This window comes from Megalopta genalis, chromosome 8 (genome assembly GCF_051020955.1).
Source record: "Megalopta genalis isolate 19385.01 chromosome 8, iyMegGena1_principal, whole genome shotgun sequence".
NCBI lineage: Eukaryota > Metazoa > Arthropoda > Insecta > Hymenoptera > Halictidae > Megalopta > Megalopta genalis.
Genome location: NC_135020.1, coordinates 19828432 through 19844049, shown reverse-complemented (window position 1 = coordinate 19844049; position 15618 = coordinate 19828432). Strand labels below are relative to the sequence as shown.

Genomic DNA, 15618 nt, shown 5'->3' with positions numbered 1-15618 from the left:
TCGAGAACGCCGTCATTTTAACACGGCAACGTGAAAAACAGCACGTCAGTGTGTTTGAAGTGTAACTGTCCCGACAGACTAAGGAAATAGAGCATGCACCCGGAAAACGTATTAACCCATCCGAGTTTTCCTGGCAATGGTTTTTCTTGCAGTGTCATTAATCTGCATCAAAGCTGACCCCTGTTAGAGTACCGGAGGTAAACATCTCAGAGAAATAAGGGGTGACCGGATATACCTGCACCATGATCGTGGAGGACAAACAGTGAGTTGTAGCTATCACTGATACAACGCTAATTTGCCCCTCCTAGACACCTTGCATGCTCGCATGTCTCTCACTTTTTGCGAAGCTTCCCCTATGCGTGACCGTTAACGCTGCCTGGCTGACAATAGAAAGTATTTTGTAAGATTTCTCTTCCTAGTCTTATCGCAACTTACTTTCTGCACTAATATGCTCTATCTATGTATTAACCGTTTTTGCACTCGAAGTTATTTTGACTTCAGAACTAACAACGGGTAATCTCCGATCTGGAAATTCAACAAATTCTGAAACTTTGTGTGTATGTAGATCATACATAGATATGTATTACGCAATTTTATTTCTCGCGTAAATTTACTTTAAGGGGTGAAAATAACCCCGAAATATTCGGCTATTTTTTATTTAATTGCTATAATCCCCTCTCAAGCTGTATAGAATGGGAGAAAGGTCTTCGATAATTCTCTAATCGTTCGGATAATTATCGTAGATAAATATTTATTTGTAACTAATCCTCTGTCGATATTTTCAGGAATTAATGTTCACATTTATATAGTTTAAAAAAAAACAATCGAATATAAATATTTCGACCTTTTAAATCTCTATCGATTATTTGTTTATAACTTTTTACAATCGTTTAAACAATTAACAAATTGCTTTTTTTTCAGGCACTGTATTTGTTTCAACAAAGTTTCTATGTATATAGGTGTAACGAAGTTATAAACAGCTTGCGGCGTTCATTGAGAGAAGAGCTCGTTCGAACCGATGATGCAACATATTGTATTTCTATGAGGCAAGGAACGCGTCTATCTTCCGTGTGTATTTTTAGGATGACGACATTGGGTTTTTTTCGGTGGTGCTATTTTTACATGCAGAAGTATAAATGATTCCTCGGAAGGCACTATAATAAAATTGAGAAAACAACACGTGTTTCTTCAGATGTTATCGTTTACGCGGGTGGAAGATGCACATGATAAACGTTCAAAGTTCAAGCACGATTTCGTTAGAGATATATCTTTGCTCGCGGACCGTGTAATTTATCGGTAATCAATGATGATCGGAATTTTTATTCGAGGATCTTGATTGCTAGCATTGCTATTTGGGATGTTTTTTCTGTTTCTTTGTATTCAAGGTCACAGTAAGAACCTCTTACGTCGATCTTTCGCACGTCATGCACGAGGTGAAATTGTAAACTGTTTTGTAATCCTAATTCGAAGGCGACAATACATTTTCATCGAGTTCAGGATAAAATATAGTATATTCGAAACAATGATCTTCGCACACATTACAACAAGCGAGGATGTGAAAAATTGATTTTCAATTTTGCTCGAAAAATCGTGTTTATAGAGGAGTCTGTGTTTTCTTCACGCTTGTTACAAGGTTGCAAAAATACCGCTCGAAATCGTGGACGTAAAATGTGGTCGAGCGTGGCGTTATTTCGCTGGTTCAAAAACACGCTCGTGCATTGAAATGGCCGTCAACCCTCTTGTGGCTCTTCTTCCACGTCGACTTCCAATCCCTACCCCTTGGAGTTTTCAGCACGATAGGAACTCCCACCAGCCAATACGGACTTTGTTGGACATACCGCCCCCAAAAAATAGAATGTCCGGGGCCTCTGATTTTTGCCAATTCCGCTGGTCTGTCCTGGGGCCCGTGTGTGCACTTCATGTTCCAAGGGATTTACGATAGCCAGGAGAAAGTCCAAAGGTCCGATTTGGAGTTTTTTCATGTTTACGGTGAAGATAACCGTAATTACCGAGAGGGGCGGATCAAGTCTCATCCGGTCATAAATGAAAAGGCTTAGGATTACAAACACTTAGAATCCTAAACAAAACGTGTTCGATGAAATATCTCGGAAAATATTTACTGTTCCAACAAAGTATTACATTCGCTGAAATACTCTTATTCTTTTTTCCAAAAATATATAGTATGATTACGTTTCAAGCCTACAAATCTACAATTAAAAATTTCAGTTTATCTGTACTAGTTACGTATACAGGATGTAAAAATATAATTTGGTGATAAAAACATACTAATCCTTGATTCAAGGGTGAATCATCAAGGGTTCCTACATTCGAATACGTGACAATAAGGACACGGAGGTTGTCAGACTCTTACTAAAATATACTTCCTACAAAATGAATATTGTTGAGGATTGCCCAACCGGGGTTTATGGCGGTCCTCAATGGCTAGGGTGTGGGCCTATCACCCTGATTTCCGAAACGCCATTTTCTGGCCGTACCAACGCACGTAGTCGACAGTTATTTATTTTAGGCCTTCATTGTTCTGCCATAAACGCCTGGCCCTGGGCTCGCGGCCCGGTCGTTTGCGCGGTTGGGACCCGAATTACTCAGCGCGAAGTGCTTACAGATGGGGAGGATTTCCAAACTTTCCCTAAATTTTCGAACCCCTCTGGAGGCGTCCATGGTACCCCCTCCTAAGTCCCAATAATCATTGTTTGAGCAGTTATCGCACTGTTTCGAGCCTGCCGTGATTGGTCAGCTTCCTCGCTGCCCACCCCTAAATTAGGAAGTGTTGTGAGGACCGAGGTGACCTGCTGGATGGAACTCGGTCCTCTCGTTAGATCTCACCTGACCGGAGTTGAGTCGAGAACCATAGATTCTGAACAGCTCTGCCCCGAGTTGAGTCTAAGTGAAGTGAAACTGTCAAGATTCTGATCCGACCTGAGCTACCCTGAACGATGACGAGTGCATCGAAGATTCTAGTAGTAGAACCAAGGTAAAAATTTCTCGGACTGCTATTTGTTGGAGTTTTCGGTCATCGAGTCACCATTTACTTATTCGGACGTTCTCGGGGACGTCATTAGTGTAAATTAGTCGGCACACGAACGTGCAAAATACAACAAAAGCTCGACAGATCTTAGGATCTACCACGAGCACAAATACAAATATATCAGTTTTTATAGAGAAATTAAATATATAAAACGTATTGCACATTTTGATTGCAAATATTTCATAGTCACACGTAGAAAACTTTAAAGTAACGAAGAATAGAACGGATTAATAAGCAATAATACTTTCAGTAGAGTCTGCCAGACTCCGTGTCCGCAATTTAGGGTTAATTATACATTTGAAATCATATTTTCAAAATTTAAATTTCCTCTTGAAGAAACGTACGGACGTAAATACTTTCTGAGATACTTGTTCCAACATGCTTTCAACCACCAACTGGGAGGATTACAGTGATTTGAGTCCATGTTACAATAATCTTGAATTCTGAGGAATTGAAAACACATTATCTCTTACAAATACTATAGATTAATGTCTTCAGAAGTAGGAAAATTTTGTTAGTGACTGGATCTAGCATAAATTTGAAGACCGAAGCTTCTTTTTTATAACAACCAAGGAATTGTTATAAAAACTTAAAAACATAGTGCATGTTATAAAAACCTTAAAACATAGCGCACGAATTTTGTTGGCTGGTTCATGATGTATCGTATAATATTCTAAAGTTGGCAGCACACCTCTTCTTCAAATGAAACAACGATATAAAATCGTAGATGAAGTGTTCAGGTTCATTGTAATTGAGAAACTTCAATCTTCAAATCTAATAATAGATTCAATCGTGAACAAAATTTTGCAATACTTTTACAGACGTTACAATTCATAGCGTTTTCATGGCAATTGTCTTCAGTCTACCATCAGTCGCATATTTGAGAACCAGAAAAACGATGAAAATATAATGTTCAAATATAGGTGTTTTGCAATTCAATGAATTCTTCCGTAGAACGTGCTCACCTTGATTTTTGAATTTACTTTCTGTACATTCGCAGATCTTATGCAAGGTTTTGTAAATCAAATTCCTATTAAATATTAAACTCGAATAAAATTGTATAAGTAATGATCGCAGATTAATTACTTGTGACGAAGTTTATATTAATTTCTAAATAAGTATATAAATTCATATTAGATCTAAAAATTGAATTGCATTTTATAAGAACTGTAGGGATGAATTTGATTTGCAAACATACGAATATGAGCTGCAAAAGGATCAATCTTGTGTGCGACGCCTGTAGACATTATCAATACAAGTTCCATGTGGAATCGTTTACCAACAGTACGTAAAAATCGTCGTGAGTCACCAGTCTGAACATCTTTATAATTTTTACGGGTTCGTTAGTCCGGGAGACGCATAATCTTCGGAAAAATATTGCATTGACTTTGTACCGCGTGTTTGCAAGACTTCCTCGTTAAGTAAACTCTACATATGTATACTGACGGATACGGCCTTGGGCATGCCGGTATCTTGCGCTGCAGCCGCCGCTGTATCGGATGCGAAGTCCAGGAAGCTATTGTTCGCAGAAATAATTGAAAACGACGAGGCTCGGTCGTAGTGGAGACAGAGACATTGCCCTTCGTTTGCTACCATAGAATAGTAGGAGGCCATGTGCGTGACACGAGTAGCTCGTTATGCTGCCTTCAGCCGCGCTCATCGTGTCTGCCACGAGCCTAACAGGTTCAAAGTCCGTGAAGATAGTCGAACCTCGTGTTAGACGTCTGCAGCAGCGTCTTCTTTTCGGTCGCTAGCAATCTTCGGCGATCCTACACTGTGTCCAAATGAATCATCGCTTGACCCTACAATGAACTTTGAAAACGAACTTTAGAAATCCAGCAATTCCATCGCATAGAACGTTAGCTTTTGACATTGCGTTTTGTGAAACGTGTCTTATTATTAACGTTTCACTATTTTCTAATATTTCTCCGTTCAACTGCGCCATTCGGTCGCTTAACCTGTCAACCGGGAAATTAACGTTTGTTCAACTCGTTTCACAATGGAATCTTTTCCCTTCCCAGTGAGAAATTATACAATCACGCTTCTATTGAAGAAAATCGCTTTTCACTTGTTGATTGCACATATAGGTGACATAAGGTTATTTTAGATTATTTTAAGGTTATATAGATCGACATAAGATTGGACACAATTTACAAATCAAATATTCCACTGTACAAAGAATTGATACAACCACGAAATAATGATTTCAATTTCTATTAATTCTTTGTTCATTGGAAATATTTGATTATATCCTGCTATTTGTTGCATAGTTTTCTTTAGTATTAGTCCTCAGTCTTAATATTTATCTTACCTGAGATATTTCGTGATACTCGGTTAACAGGTTAGAAAGCTGTTTGTGAACAAAAGTGACTGTTAATTATACACCCCTGGAAAAATGTGTAAATCGTTTGAAATTTTAATCATCAATTGCTTTCAACGTATTTTTAAGACTACTCCATCTGTACAAGTCACATTTTCTATAGAGCTCAATGAATCATATGAAGATTCAAATTAATTATCAGAAACCTGATAGATTGTTAATACTAATAATAATAAGATTATTTATACTCTGGGTCAAAATGTGTCCAGTGTTATACGTGTTAATCTTGTTCGTATATTTGACGTGAACTTTGGTAATATACAGGGTGTCCGCAGGTTTTAATGTTCAAACTTTGTCAGTATATTCTATGGCACAAAGTAAGAAAAAAATGTTATGCAAACATGGGTCATATAGAGCTTTATTAAGAAGTTATAACAAAAATGCGTTCAATCAAAAGAAAGAGAATAGAAACGAAATTCGCACGGTCATAAATTCGATCTTCGATCGATGTCAATCATGTATTTGTCAACAACAGTAGATATTTTGAAATGTATTAATAAACACAGCTTACATAAACACACGGCATGTGCTGATCTATTCAAGCCAATGCTCGCAGTAACAGCAAGTTGATTACTATTCCTATTCTGAATTTTTGTTATAACTTCTTAATGAAGCTCTATATGACCTATGTTTACATAACATTTTTTTCTTACTTTGTGCCATAGAATACACTGACAAAGTTTGAACATTAAAACCTGCGGACACCCTGTATATACATACTCGGTGAAGATATCAAATTCGTATCATTTTGTCAGCACTTCTCACAAATAATTATCTCCAAACATTTTGTTTGCTATGATACTTGCAGAAGCGAAGGTTCACGTATCCTCGCGCGGAGGCACAGTGCAATGTACAGGTTGTCCTAGAACAACGGAATCGACGGTTGAACAAGTATGATAAACATTAGCAAACGTTTACCGTTTATGATAGAGCTATTAAACAGTTACGAGTTCGTTCGGTTTTCTTCGGACATCCGGTATAAGGCGGAGAGCCTTGTAACCACGGCGGGAAGCGTAGCGTAAAAATTGACGAGAATGTGAAACGTGGGATTCATAACTTCTCATTACATGATTCGTTGGAACTCAGGAAGCAGGTCTTCCTTTTCCTCTGTCTTGTTCGAGGAGACACCATTTCCGGAAAACCGTGTGCAGTCACCAGGTTTCCCGCGGCTGCGAAAAAATTCTGGAACCACAGGGTTGGTCGGTTTCGTTAGACCGTGGATTCGTTGAAAACTCTGGCCTTCGGCTGTCTCGTGCAATTGCCCTGTTAAGGAAGATACATTTCTTTATGCGCGCAAGTGATACTTAACCCGGTGAATGAGCATTTTCTAGACCGCGGAGCATGCTCCGGACTGCTGACTCACGACGACCGGGCTCTTAACCGCCACAGAAATAAAAACGCCGCACGATTTACTATTTCCTGCGAATTACGTTTACTCGTTGGTAGAATGAAGAGGCGGCCGTATGTCGCGCAATGTAAATACATTGACAGGGAATGTCTGTGAATCCGTGGGATCTCAATTGTGAAACTTTGCACGTAAATAGAGTTGGGCATTTTATTCGAGTGGCGGATAAGAGATATGGACTAATTAAAATATAGTATAGTAATATACTATATATATAGTATATAATATAATATAAAAAAAATAGTATAAATAGTATATAATATATAACATACTATATATATAGTATAATAATATTTTTTTTTCTGTTCGATATTATCGAGTAAATTTTAGTCTAACTAAAATATAATATAATATAATTTTTTTTTTCTATTCGAGTAAAAATTTATCTGGATAAAAATTTATCCGTATAAGATTTCATTCGATCGGATATTTATTCGATGGTGTCGAATAAAATTCTCTATTGGTTAGCCTTTTATCTTTTATCCGTCATTCGAATGAAATTTTGTCCAACTCAGGTAGGAACATAGACGACCGTAGTGCCAATAATTATCATTAAAATTGAAATAACTCGAACAATGATAAAGTTTTCCAGGTGAAAATGTTGCTGTAGTTTGTGTACACCACGTACACAATTTTTTTTTCATAGAAGAAACTCTTTTCAGTGTCAAAAAAATAAGTTGGCAAAACAATTTGCATTTTCAACATTTTATCTGGAAAATTAGCGGAAGGTTGATTTTCGCCTGAATGCCTCCCCTTAAAACTGAAAATGACGTTCGGGAGTCGTATGTGTTAGGTGAACACGGTGTAAACACTAGTAAATACCGCGAATAGCATGGGACAAGTTGACAACACTTTCTTTCTTCCGTCTCTTATTGCTGCTTTTCTTTGCACGTCCCTTTACGCTTGATATCACACTCGCATGCGGCCCATTCAGCTGTCAGATTGACTATCGAAATGCGTGCCCACAGGCTGGCCAGGACTGTTAAAGTACGTTGTAGTCAGTTGACTCTATTAAATGTTACGATTACGAAATAGCGTGATCGCAAATTGGACCTACTGGCACGCAGAATTTTTGCACTATGTATGCTCCGATAGATTTGCGGGCTTTGCGCATTTCAAAGAAAAGTTGTCTAAACGGAGACATTTTAAAATAAATTATTTGTTAGTGTCTCCTTGCACTATGATTTGCTTCATTGGTAAATTAATGTGAACGTCTCTGCCGTTTTCACAGTATTCCGAAAAACAGAGTATTTAACGTTTACTATTGTTTATGTTTCTTCTAACCGTCAAGCGTCCGCAACTGGACAATTTTATTTCTCTTTAAGAGAAATTGATAAACACATGTTTTCGCTGGACTCTGTCTGAAATCTTCATCTAATGTTGTTATATGGATCATTATACCAAATTAAAAAAGTTTTCTAACTTAATCGTTTACTGTATTTCGATGGGTCTGACACGTGACCGAGATTTCTAATAATAACCTGTTAAGTATAAACATTATTCTGTCATTTCAATACTTTAAACAAATGTTAATATTTAATTGTTTACGTTCGTACAATTGGATGTTTGTATAAACGAATTAAAAAAATAAGGAACTGAGTCTAAGAGATGCTGGATAACTTTCGCTTAAATAATAATTTCGAAAGAACTTGTTACAATATATTCACTTAAATAACTTGATGGATTGCGAATAAGATTATTGTAGTTTTTGAACAATTTTGAACAATTTCCTAAGCAATTCTTAACTGTCGTTAACAGTCAGTAAATAAAATGTTAAGTCGGAATCAAATTCTTGTCATAGGTGTTTGAGCACTCAAGCAAATGCAGGCACACAATAAATATTTTTAATTCTCTTCTAAGAGACTATTACGATCGGAAAAGCTGTAATTATTATAACGGTGAAGATAATGGTACGGCAAAGTGTTAATATCGATAAAAATTAATTTTCTTTTATGATTATTCGAATGGACTGGAGATAATATAAGTGACGACATATGTAAATTCTTTTATTAATATCGTTACTATTCCGTGTCCGTTTACACACGACCAGTAATCGCGCAAAGAATACACAGAAGAAGCTCGTGCTATTGTATGTGTATCGATTGCAAAGATCAACGATGCGTCCGTGACGGAAAGTTTTCCTGCAGTTGATGCCGCAACTGATCGGTCTGGTTGCATCGTGATCGCTATGTGGGTCATCCTGATCCGTGCTAGTTGAGGATTAAATAAATGTTAATGGACGAGACTTGCAACGTACTTTAACCCTGCGATTCTGTTTGTCGCAGCAGCGCTGCCTGGCTGCTGTTGTTTTGTTGAAAGTGGAACGTTTGATCGTCGATCGACAATGTTGCACTGCTTACACAACGGTTACACATTCGTAAAAACTTTTTAATGTTTTGCCAGCACCGTTGATCACAGTCAAGGACTCGCTGATATTGCAATAGCAACATTGCACATGCAGTTACTGGCCGCTGAAAGTTATTTCCTACAATTTTGCAATTTCGCAATGATTTATTACAATTTGTTCAGTATTAGTCATGCTTTCATAGAAAATAGATTAAACTAAACTCGAAACGCTATTTATCTTGGTAAACGTTAACTCGCAAATTCGCTTTGGCTGGAACGAATAACCCTGAACGACTAACATTTTTTTATGCTATATATATAATATAAATAATATATATATAATATATACAATGTATGTGTCACATATGCTATAACAACTAATTCTTCTATGTAAATAATATAGTAATATATAATTTTGCTATAATAATAATATAATATTATAATAATAATAATATTCGGCTGACACAGCACAACAATGTTTATTGGGCTGATCATATGTTTTCGGTAATATATAGCACCGATAAGGTATGTGTGTATAAATGAATTTACCATAATGATGCAAGCTTCTTTACAATTAGCTAATGGTGTAGAAGCCGGTGACTATTTTAGTATTCTTGCACGCTGCACGCAGTTAATAATTTTTAACATCGCCGACTGTTTGTGATATAATTCGGAAACCTTTATTCAGAGGCACAGGATTTACCTTCAGGAAGCTGGAGAAGACAGCGAAGGATGGCCAGCATTAGTGGCAACGTTAGCAAGATAGCCAAGGATGCCAGCATTGGGGAAAAGTGATTTTTTTCTAACACTCTGCGTCTTCTTTCCAGGGAAATGGAAGGCTTCTGGATTGCCAGCGCGATCCACGCGATCAAGGCGCTTTCCTACGTGTACGACCTGCTGACGTTTCCAGTCTACCTCATATTGCAACGACCCTGGGAGAAGAGGAAGGCTTCGAGGAGAATCAAGGCTCGTCCCGTCGCGAAGGATGAGCACAGTATCACCTTCAGGAGCGTTGACCCTCCGAAGCGGATGCACGTTGCCCTCGAGCGTGAGAAGATCGACACGCTCGAGAAAATGTTGTCCTGGGTCGCGAAGTTGCATAGCGACAAAAAGTGCTTCGGGACCAGACAGATTCTCGCGGAGGAGGACGAGGTCCAGCCTAACGGTAGAATATTTAAAAAGGTACCAGCCAATGATCACTTTATTTCTTAATAAAGCAGGTTTATATTCTCATTTATTAACACCTTTAATGATAGAAAAGACTCAGATTTGAAAATTAGTTCTTACGCTACAGCTTTCTAATTCTATTAGAATTCGCAAATTATAGGAATTTTTCTGAAAGTAATGGATGCTATGCAAATTACCTCCTTAATTTTCATACTTGAATTTTATGAAACCTGTGAGATTGTGGCAGTCAACCTGCTTAAACCGGTGAAAGTGAAACCGTAACCAAAAGTATATAAATAGATAGAATTGTAATTAATTAGTAATACGCGTCCTCTAAGATTAGCTATCACCTGTCAGGCACCTCAAGTAGTCTATCAAAGAAACATTTCACACAAATGTTTGGCCATTAACTACACACAAAAATGGTAGGCAGATTTTAAAGATGGTTAATGCCAGAGAATACACCCTGCATAAATAATTGACAATTGATAATAAGGATTTATAACTGATTTGCATTTTTTCATTTTAGTATAAAATGGGAGAGTATAAGTGGAAGTCCTATACGGAAGTGGACAGACTCACCAACTCATTCAGTCGTGGACTAAAAGACCTGGGTCTCACAACTCGTAAAAACGTTGTGCTCTTTGCTGAGACCAGGGCAGAATGGATGATCGCAGCTTATGGTTGTTTCAAGCAAAATTTGACCGTGGTTACCATCTATGCGACTTTAGGGGATGATGCGATAGTTCATGGTATCAATGAGACGGAAGTGGATACGGTGATAACTAGTCATGATCTATTACCGAAGTTCAAGCGACTCCTTGAAAGAGTACCTGTAGTTAAGACGATTATTTACATGGAGGATCAACTGAAACCGACAGATACCACTGGCTATAAAGTGAGTTACTGGTGTCATGATGTCAAGATATTCAATTCGTTTTAATGGCAGTCTTTAAGCTTAACGACCACTGTGACGAGTTAATGAGACAATTGATAAATCCGAACGTACGACAGTGCTCAATAAATATTAATGGCGTATTCCTATTATGCATAACGTTTTCTGCAAATTAGTTTACGCCTGCCTTACGTCTTATCTCTCGTGTAATATATGTCAGTATTAAATGTCATTGTGTAACTTTTAAATGCCGATTTTCTGCTATAGAGTATAGGGTATTCAATCGATTATGGATTAGAAACGGTGGATGTGCGGTAATAGCTGTCAGAGACGAAATGAAAAATTTATTAACTTTTGATTGCTTTTTCTTTGCAGAAGGATGTGAACCTTATACCGTTTTCCGAAGTAATTAAAAAGGGCAACGATTCAAAATCACCGCTATCGCTACCCGAATCGAATGACACAGCTATTATAATGTACACATCTGGTTCTACCGGGGTACCGAAAGGCGTTCTTCTGTCTCATGCAAACATCATCTCCACCTTGAAGGCTTATTGTGATGCAGTTGCGATTAGACCGGACGATGTTTTCTTGGGATTCTTGCCCCTGGCTCATGTGTTTGAACTACTTGCTGAAAGTGTATGCCTTCTTACTGGCGTACCAATTGGTTATAGTTCACCACTTACTATGATTGATTCGAGCAGCAAAATACAGAGGGGATCTAAGGGCGACGCTTCAGTTTTGCACCCCACTTGCCTAACTGCAGTGCCTGTAAGTTCACAAAATAATACATGATATTAATATTCGACTTTCGGATTCTATTCTGATCAAATGAATAGACCAAAAAGGCTAAATACAAATAAATTGAGTAATCAATAAATCCTTTCTAAAATTTTTAGCTAATCCTCGACCGCATTTCTAAAGGCATAAACGAGAAAGTGAAAAAATCGGGTCCATTCAGACAAGCGATTTTTAATTTTGCTTACGAGTATAAACTGAAGTGGGCTAAACGGGGGTACGACACACCGTTCTTTGATAAATATATCTTCGGAGCTGCCAGGCAGGTTCTTGGTGGACGGGTTAGGCTTATACTCTGTGGAGGAGCACCTTTATCTCCTGACACACATACTCAGGTGAAAAATTGCCTGTGCGTTACAGTGACCCAAGGCTATGGTCTCACAGAAACAACTTCGTGTGCTACTGTTATGGATGGTATGTAATTTTACAAGTTTTCATTAGACTATACGTCCTTGTGCAGTTAAATGATTTTTTATAGAGTGAAGAAAACTTTTAATATTTTATAAGTATTAATTCGTTTAACGATTCTTTTAGCTTGCGATAGGAGTACAGGACGAGTGGGAGCACCAACTACAGTCTGCGACATACGTTTGGAAAACTGGGAAGAGGCTGGTTACAGAGTTACAGATACTCCTGATCCCCGAGGAGAAATCCTTATTGGAGGGAAAAACGTTTCTGCTGGTTACTACAAATTGCCAGATAAAACGCAAGAGGACTTCTTCCAGGAAGATGATCGGCAGTGGTTTAGAACAGGTGACATTGGGGAATGTCATGCCGATGGGTCTATCAAAATTATTGGTATGTTTACAATCATGTTAATATCTTTATAAAAGAAGATAATATTATGAAATCTATTAATTCGCCGACTTTAAATCCAGACCGAAAGAAGGATCTAGTGAAGCTGCAACTTGGCGAATATGTGTCTTTGGGTAAAGTTGAGGCAGAACTAAAAACATGTCCAGTCGTAGAAAACATATGTGTCTATGGAGATGCACATAAGGCGCACACAGTAGCGTTAGTGGTTCCCAATATTTACTACTTGGAGGAGATTGCCACTAATTTGGGTATCACTGGAAAAACCACAGATGAACTTTGCAACAATCCTGTGGTAGAAAAGGCAGTACTGCAAGAACTGGTGGAACAAGCTAAAAAATGTAATAGTTTTATTATAATTTCTATTTCATTAATTTGAGATCAGAAAAACTAAATGTCAGCTTTTCTTCAGGTAACCTTCAAAGATTTGAGATTCCCGGCGCAGTAAAACTGTGCACAGAGCAATGGACACCGGATATGGGATTGGTCACAGCCGCATTCAAACTGAAGAGGAAAGCGGTGCAAGAGTACTACCAGCATGAAATTAATAGGATGTACAATTCGTGATGTCGCGCCAAGTCTTGTAAGAAGTGTAATCGATGAAGCGGTTCAAAATTTACATTTCCTCCTCCAACAAAACGATGATTCGATCACCTTTATATATGAGTTTGTGAAATCGAGGTCGCGAGTCGGTTACAAAGACAAACTTTAGACTCGAAAGATTCTGTGTGTCCAAAAAAAAAGATGTTGCACGGTGTGCATCTCTATTGTCAATTTCCTTTTCGCAATTAACCATGGAGTTGTAATAGGTGTCAGTCGTCGACATCGGTACGCCTATTCGATATTAAAATTACACCTACATTTTCAAGGATACTATTGTTACTAATCCGACTTTTCGTTTCGAGAGATTTTTGTGTAGGGTTATAATTAGGATTGACGAGGAACGTGCGTAAGCGTAACGCACGACGAGGAACTGCAAACTAACATAAATGGAAACTTTGCATAACCTAGCATTCCTCGTCGACAGGTGAAGTGGTCGCTTTTCCTTCCTAAATAATTTTTATGTCTGACTAAAACGATATACTCATTCTTCACGGTGATTCCTCCTGATGTAACTTTGTGGCAAATGGACCGTCGGGTGGCTATGCAATTGTGCTAATTTTGTAAGTTCACAACACGTATGGTGTACTTACCTCAAGTATTATTCGAGATAGTAGAGTTCCATTTTCGCAAAGAGAGAAGGCCGCGACTCTTCGAATAGGCAGAGTAGCTCTATTCTACATTAAGCTATTATATGTATATACAGAAAATCGATCTACGAGTCAGCCTTTACTAATATAATCAACGTAAATGATGCCAGACTTTAGATTTAGTCGGACATGTTTAATTACGCCCTCGTCTGAAATTCGACCCCATTCCGTTTTTATTATGGATATAAATAACGACGATTCGTTCGCCATCCCTTCACCTACTGTATAATATACTTGTCAATACGTTCTTGCCTACTTTCTCAAGTGCTAGTATATCATGTCAAAGCATCACAAGAACTCTATCTCCCTTCTACTACTGCAGCAGAACGATATTTTTTAAGTGTGTGCGAGAGCGCGTATGCATTGGTGTTTGTTTAATTGCTGTGTATGCTTGCATATATATACATATTTATATATATGCGCTATACATATGTATATATACGTGTCCACAAACGAGAGGATACTAGAATGTACTGTGTGTGAGATTGTAGGAAAGTAAAACGGTATCTACGGAATAAGAAACCAAGCGATTGTTCTATTAATTTCTAATTTTTAGTCTTCCCATTCGTTGTATTAGTCAATTTTCTGACTTGCCAGGTCGTTTCATTGCTGTTACAACCTTTCTTATTCGAGATTCAGAATGATTTGCGAGTCTCGTTCTCATCACACGAATCCTTTGCTGGCAACTGGGTAGTCTTCCCTGAAAATCCCGAGAAATAATAAAACCAAAGTAATTTCGGTCGAATAGATTGATTAACCGTTGCGTTCAATGCAAATTAGATTTTTTCGTTGCGGTCCCGCAGCTGGTTATGATAGCGAATTGTACACCTCAGGGACTTTGTATCATAGAGTACCGAGGTGGTTACGTTTACCGACGGATACTTAGTATCTAAGTATTGAGGCTCGGAACACGCGAGTAAAACCGGCAACAAAACGGTTCGAACGGTTTTACTTGCATCTTGCGACTTGTTGAACTGCGACTGTACAAGGGATGAGAGAATTAGGCGAGAAATAAGAGAGGATAATTATCGACTAGCAGCTGATGCTCCTTTTCCAATCGCGTTGAGAGTTCCTGACGCTGGGCTGAAGTTGTTAAGGACCTCGTTAATGATTTGTATAAATTATTAAAACGCTGTACCATATTAGATAGGAAACTGCCAATTGTCATTTGAGTATGATTATATCCTATTGTTAATTAATTCGTCATTTTATTATGATTACTATTATTATTAATATCATTATTACTATTAGAATTAGTATTTTAATTCTAAAATTATGGCTTACGAAAAACAGAATCCAAAATAAATGTACAGAATTATAGTATACGTAGTAAGTATCATTATTATGATTACTTTCTTGCTTAATTTGTTTTTCGTGATGTATGGTAGGTTCGTCGGAAACTCCGTCAAATACGATATGTTATTTATAAGTAATGTTTGTTAATTTTACAGTCTCGACAATAACATAGCTTTCACGAAAATGGATACCGTCGGTGAATAAAATCATAAGAACTCTCAA

At 37.7% G+C, this 15618-nt stretch overlaps 1 protein-coding gene across 5 annotated transcripts in view; it reads left to right on the top strand.

Annotated features, from left to right (window-relative positions):
• The window catches only part of Acsl (Acyl-CoA synthetase long-chain), a 37090-nt gene extending 21472 nt beyond the window's left edge, over positions 1 to 15618 (top strand). For 2 of the 5 annotated variants that reach the window (XM_033465406.2, XM_033465407.2), the window contains exons 2-9: positions 153 to 262; positions 10005 to 10359; positions 10874 to 11242; positions 11615 to 12010; positions 12139 to 12451; positions 12572 to 12835; positions 12916 to 13191; positions 13263 to 15618. In XM_033465406.2, the coding sequence (XP_033321297.2) occupies positions 243 to 262; positions 10005 to 10359; positions 10874 to 11242; positions 11615 to 12010; positions 12139 to 12451; positions 12572 to 12835; positions 12916 to 13191; positions 13263 to 13417 (2148 nt within the window). In that variant the 5' untranslated portion in view covers positions 153 to 242 and the 3' untranslated portion in view covers positions 13418 to 15618. Of the gene's footprint in view, positions 1 to 152; positions 263 to 2831; positions 2993 to 10004; positions 10360 to 10873; positions 11243 to 11614; positions 12011 to 12138; positions 12452 to 12571; positions 12836 to 12915; positions 13192 to 13262 lie in introns of those variants that run through there. The other 3 variants (XM_076524038.1, XM_033465408.2, XM_033465405.2) reach the window with 2 other exon arrangements.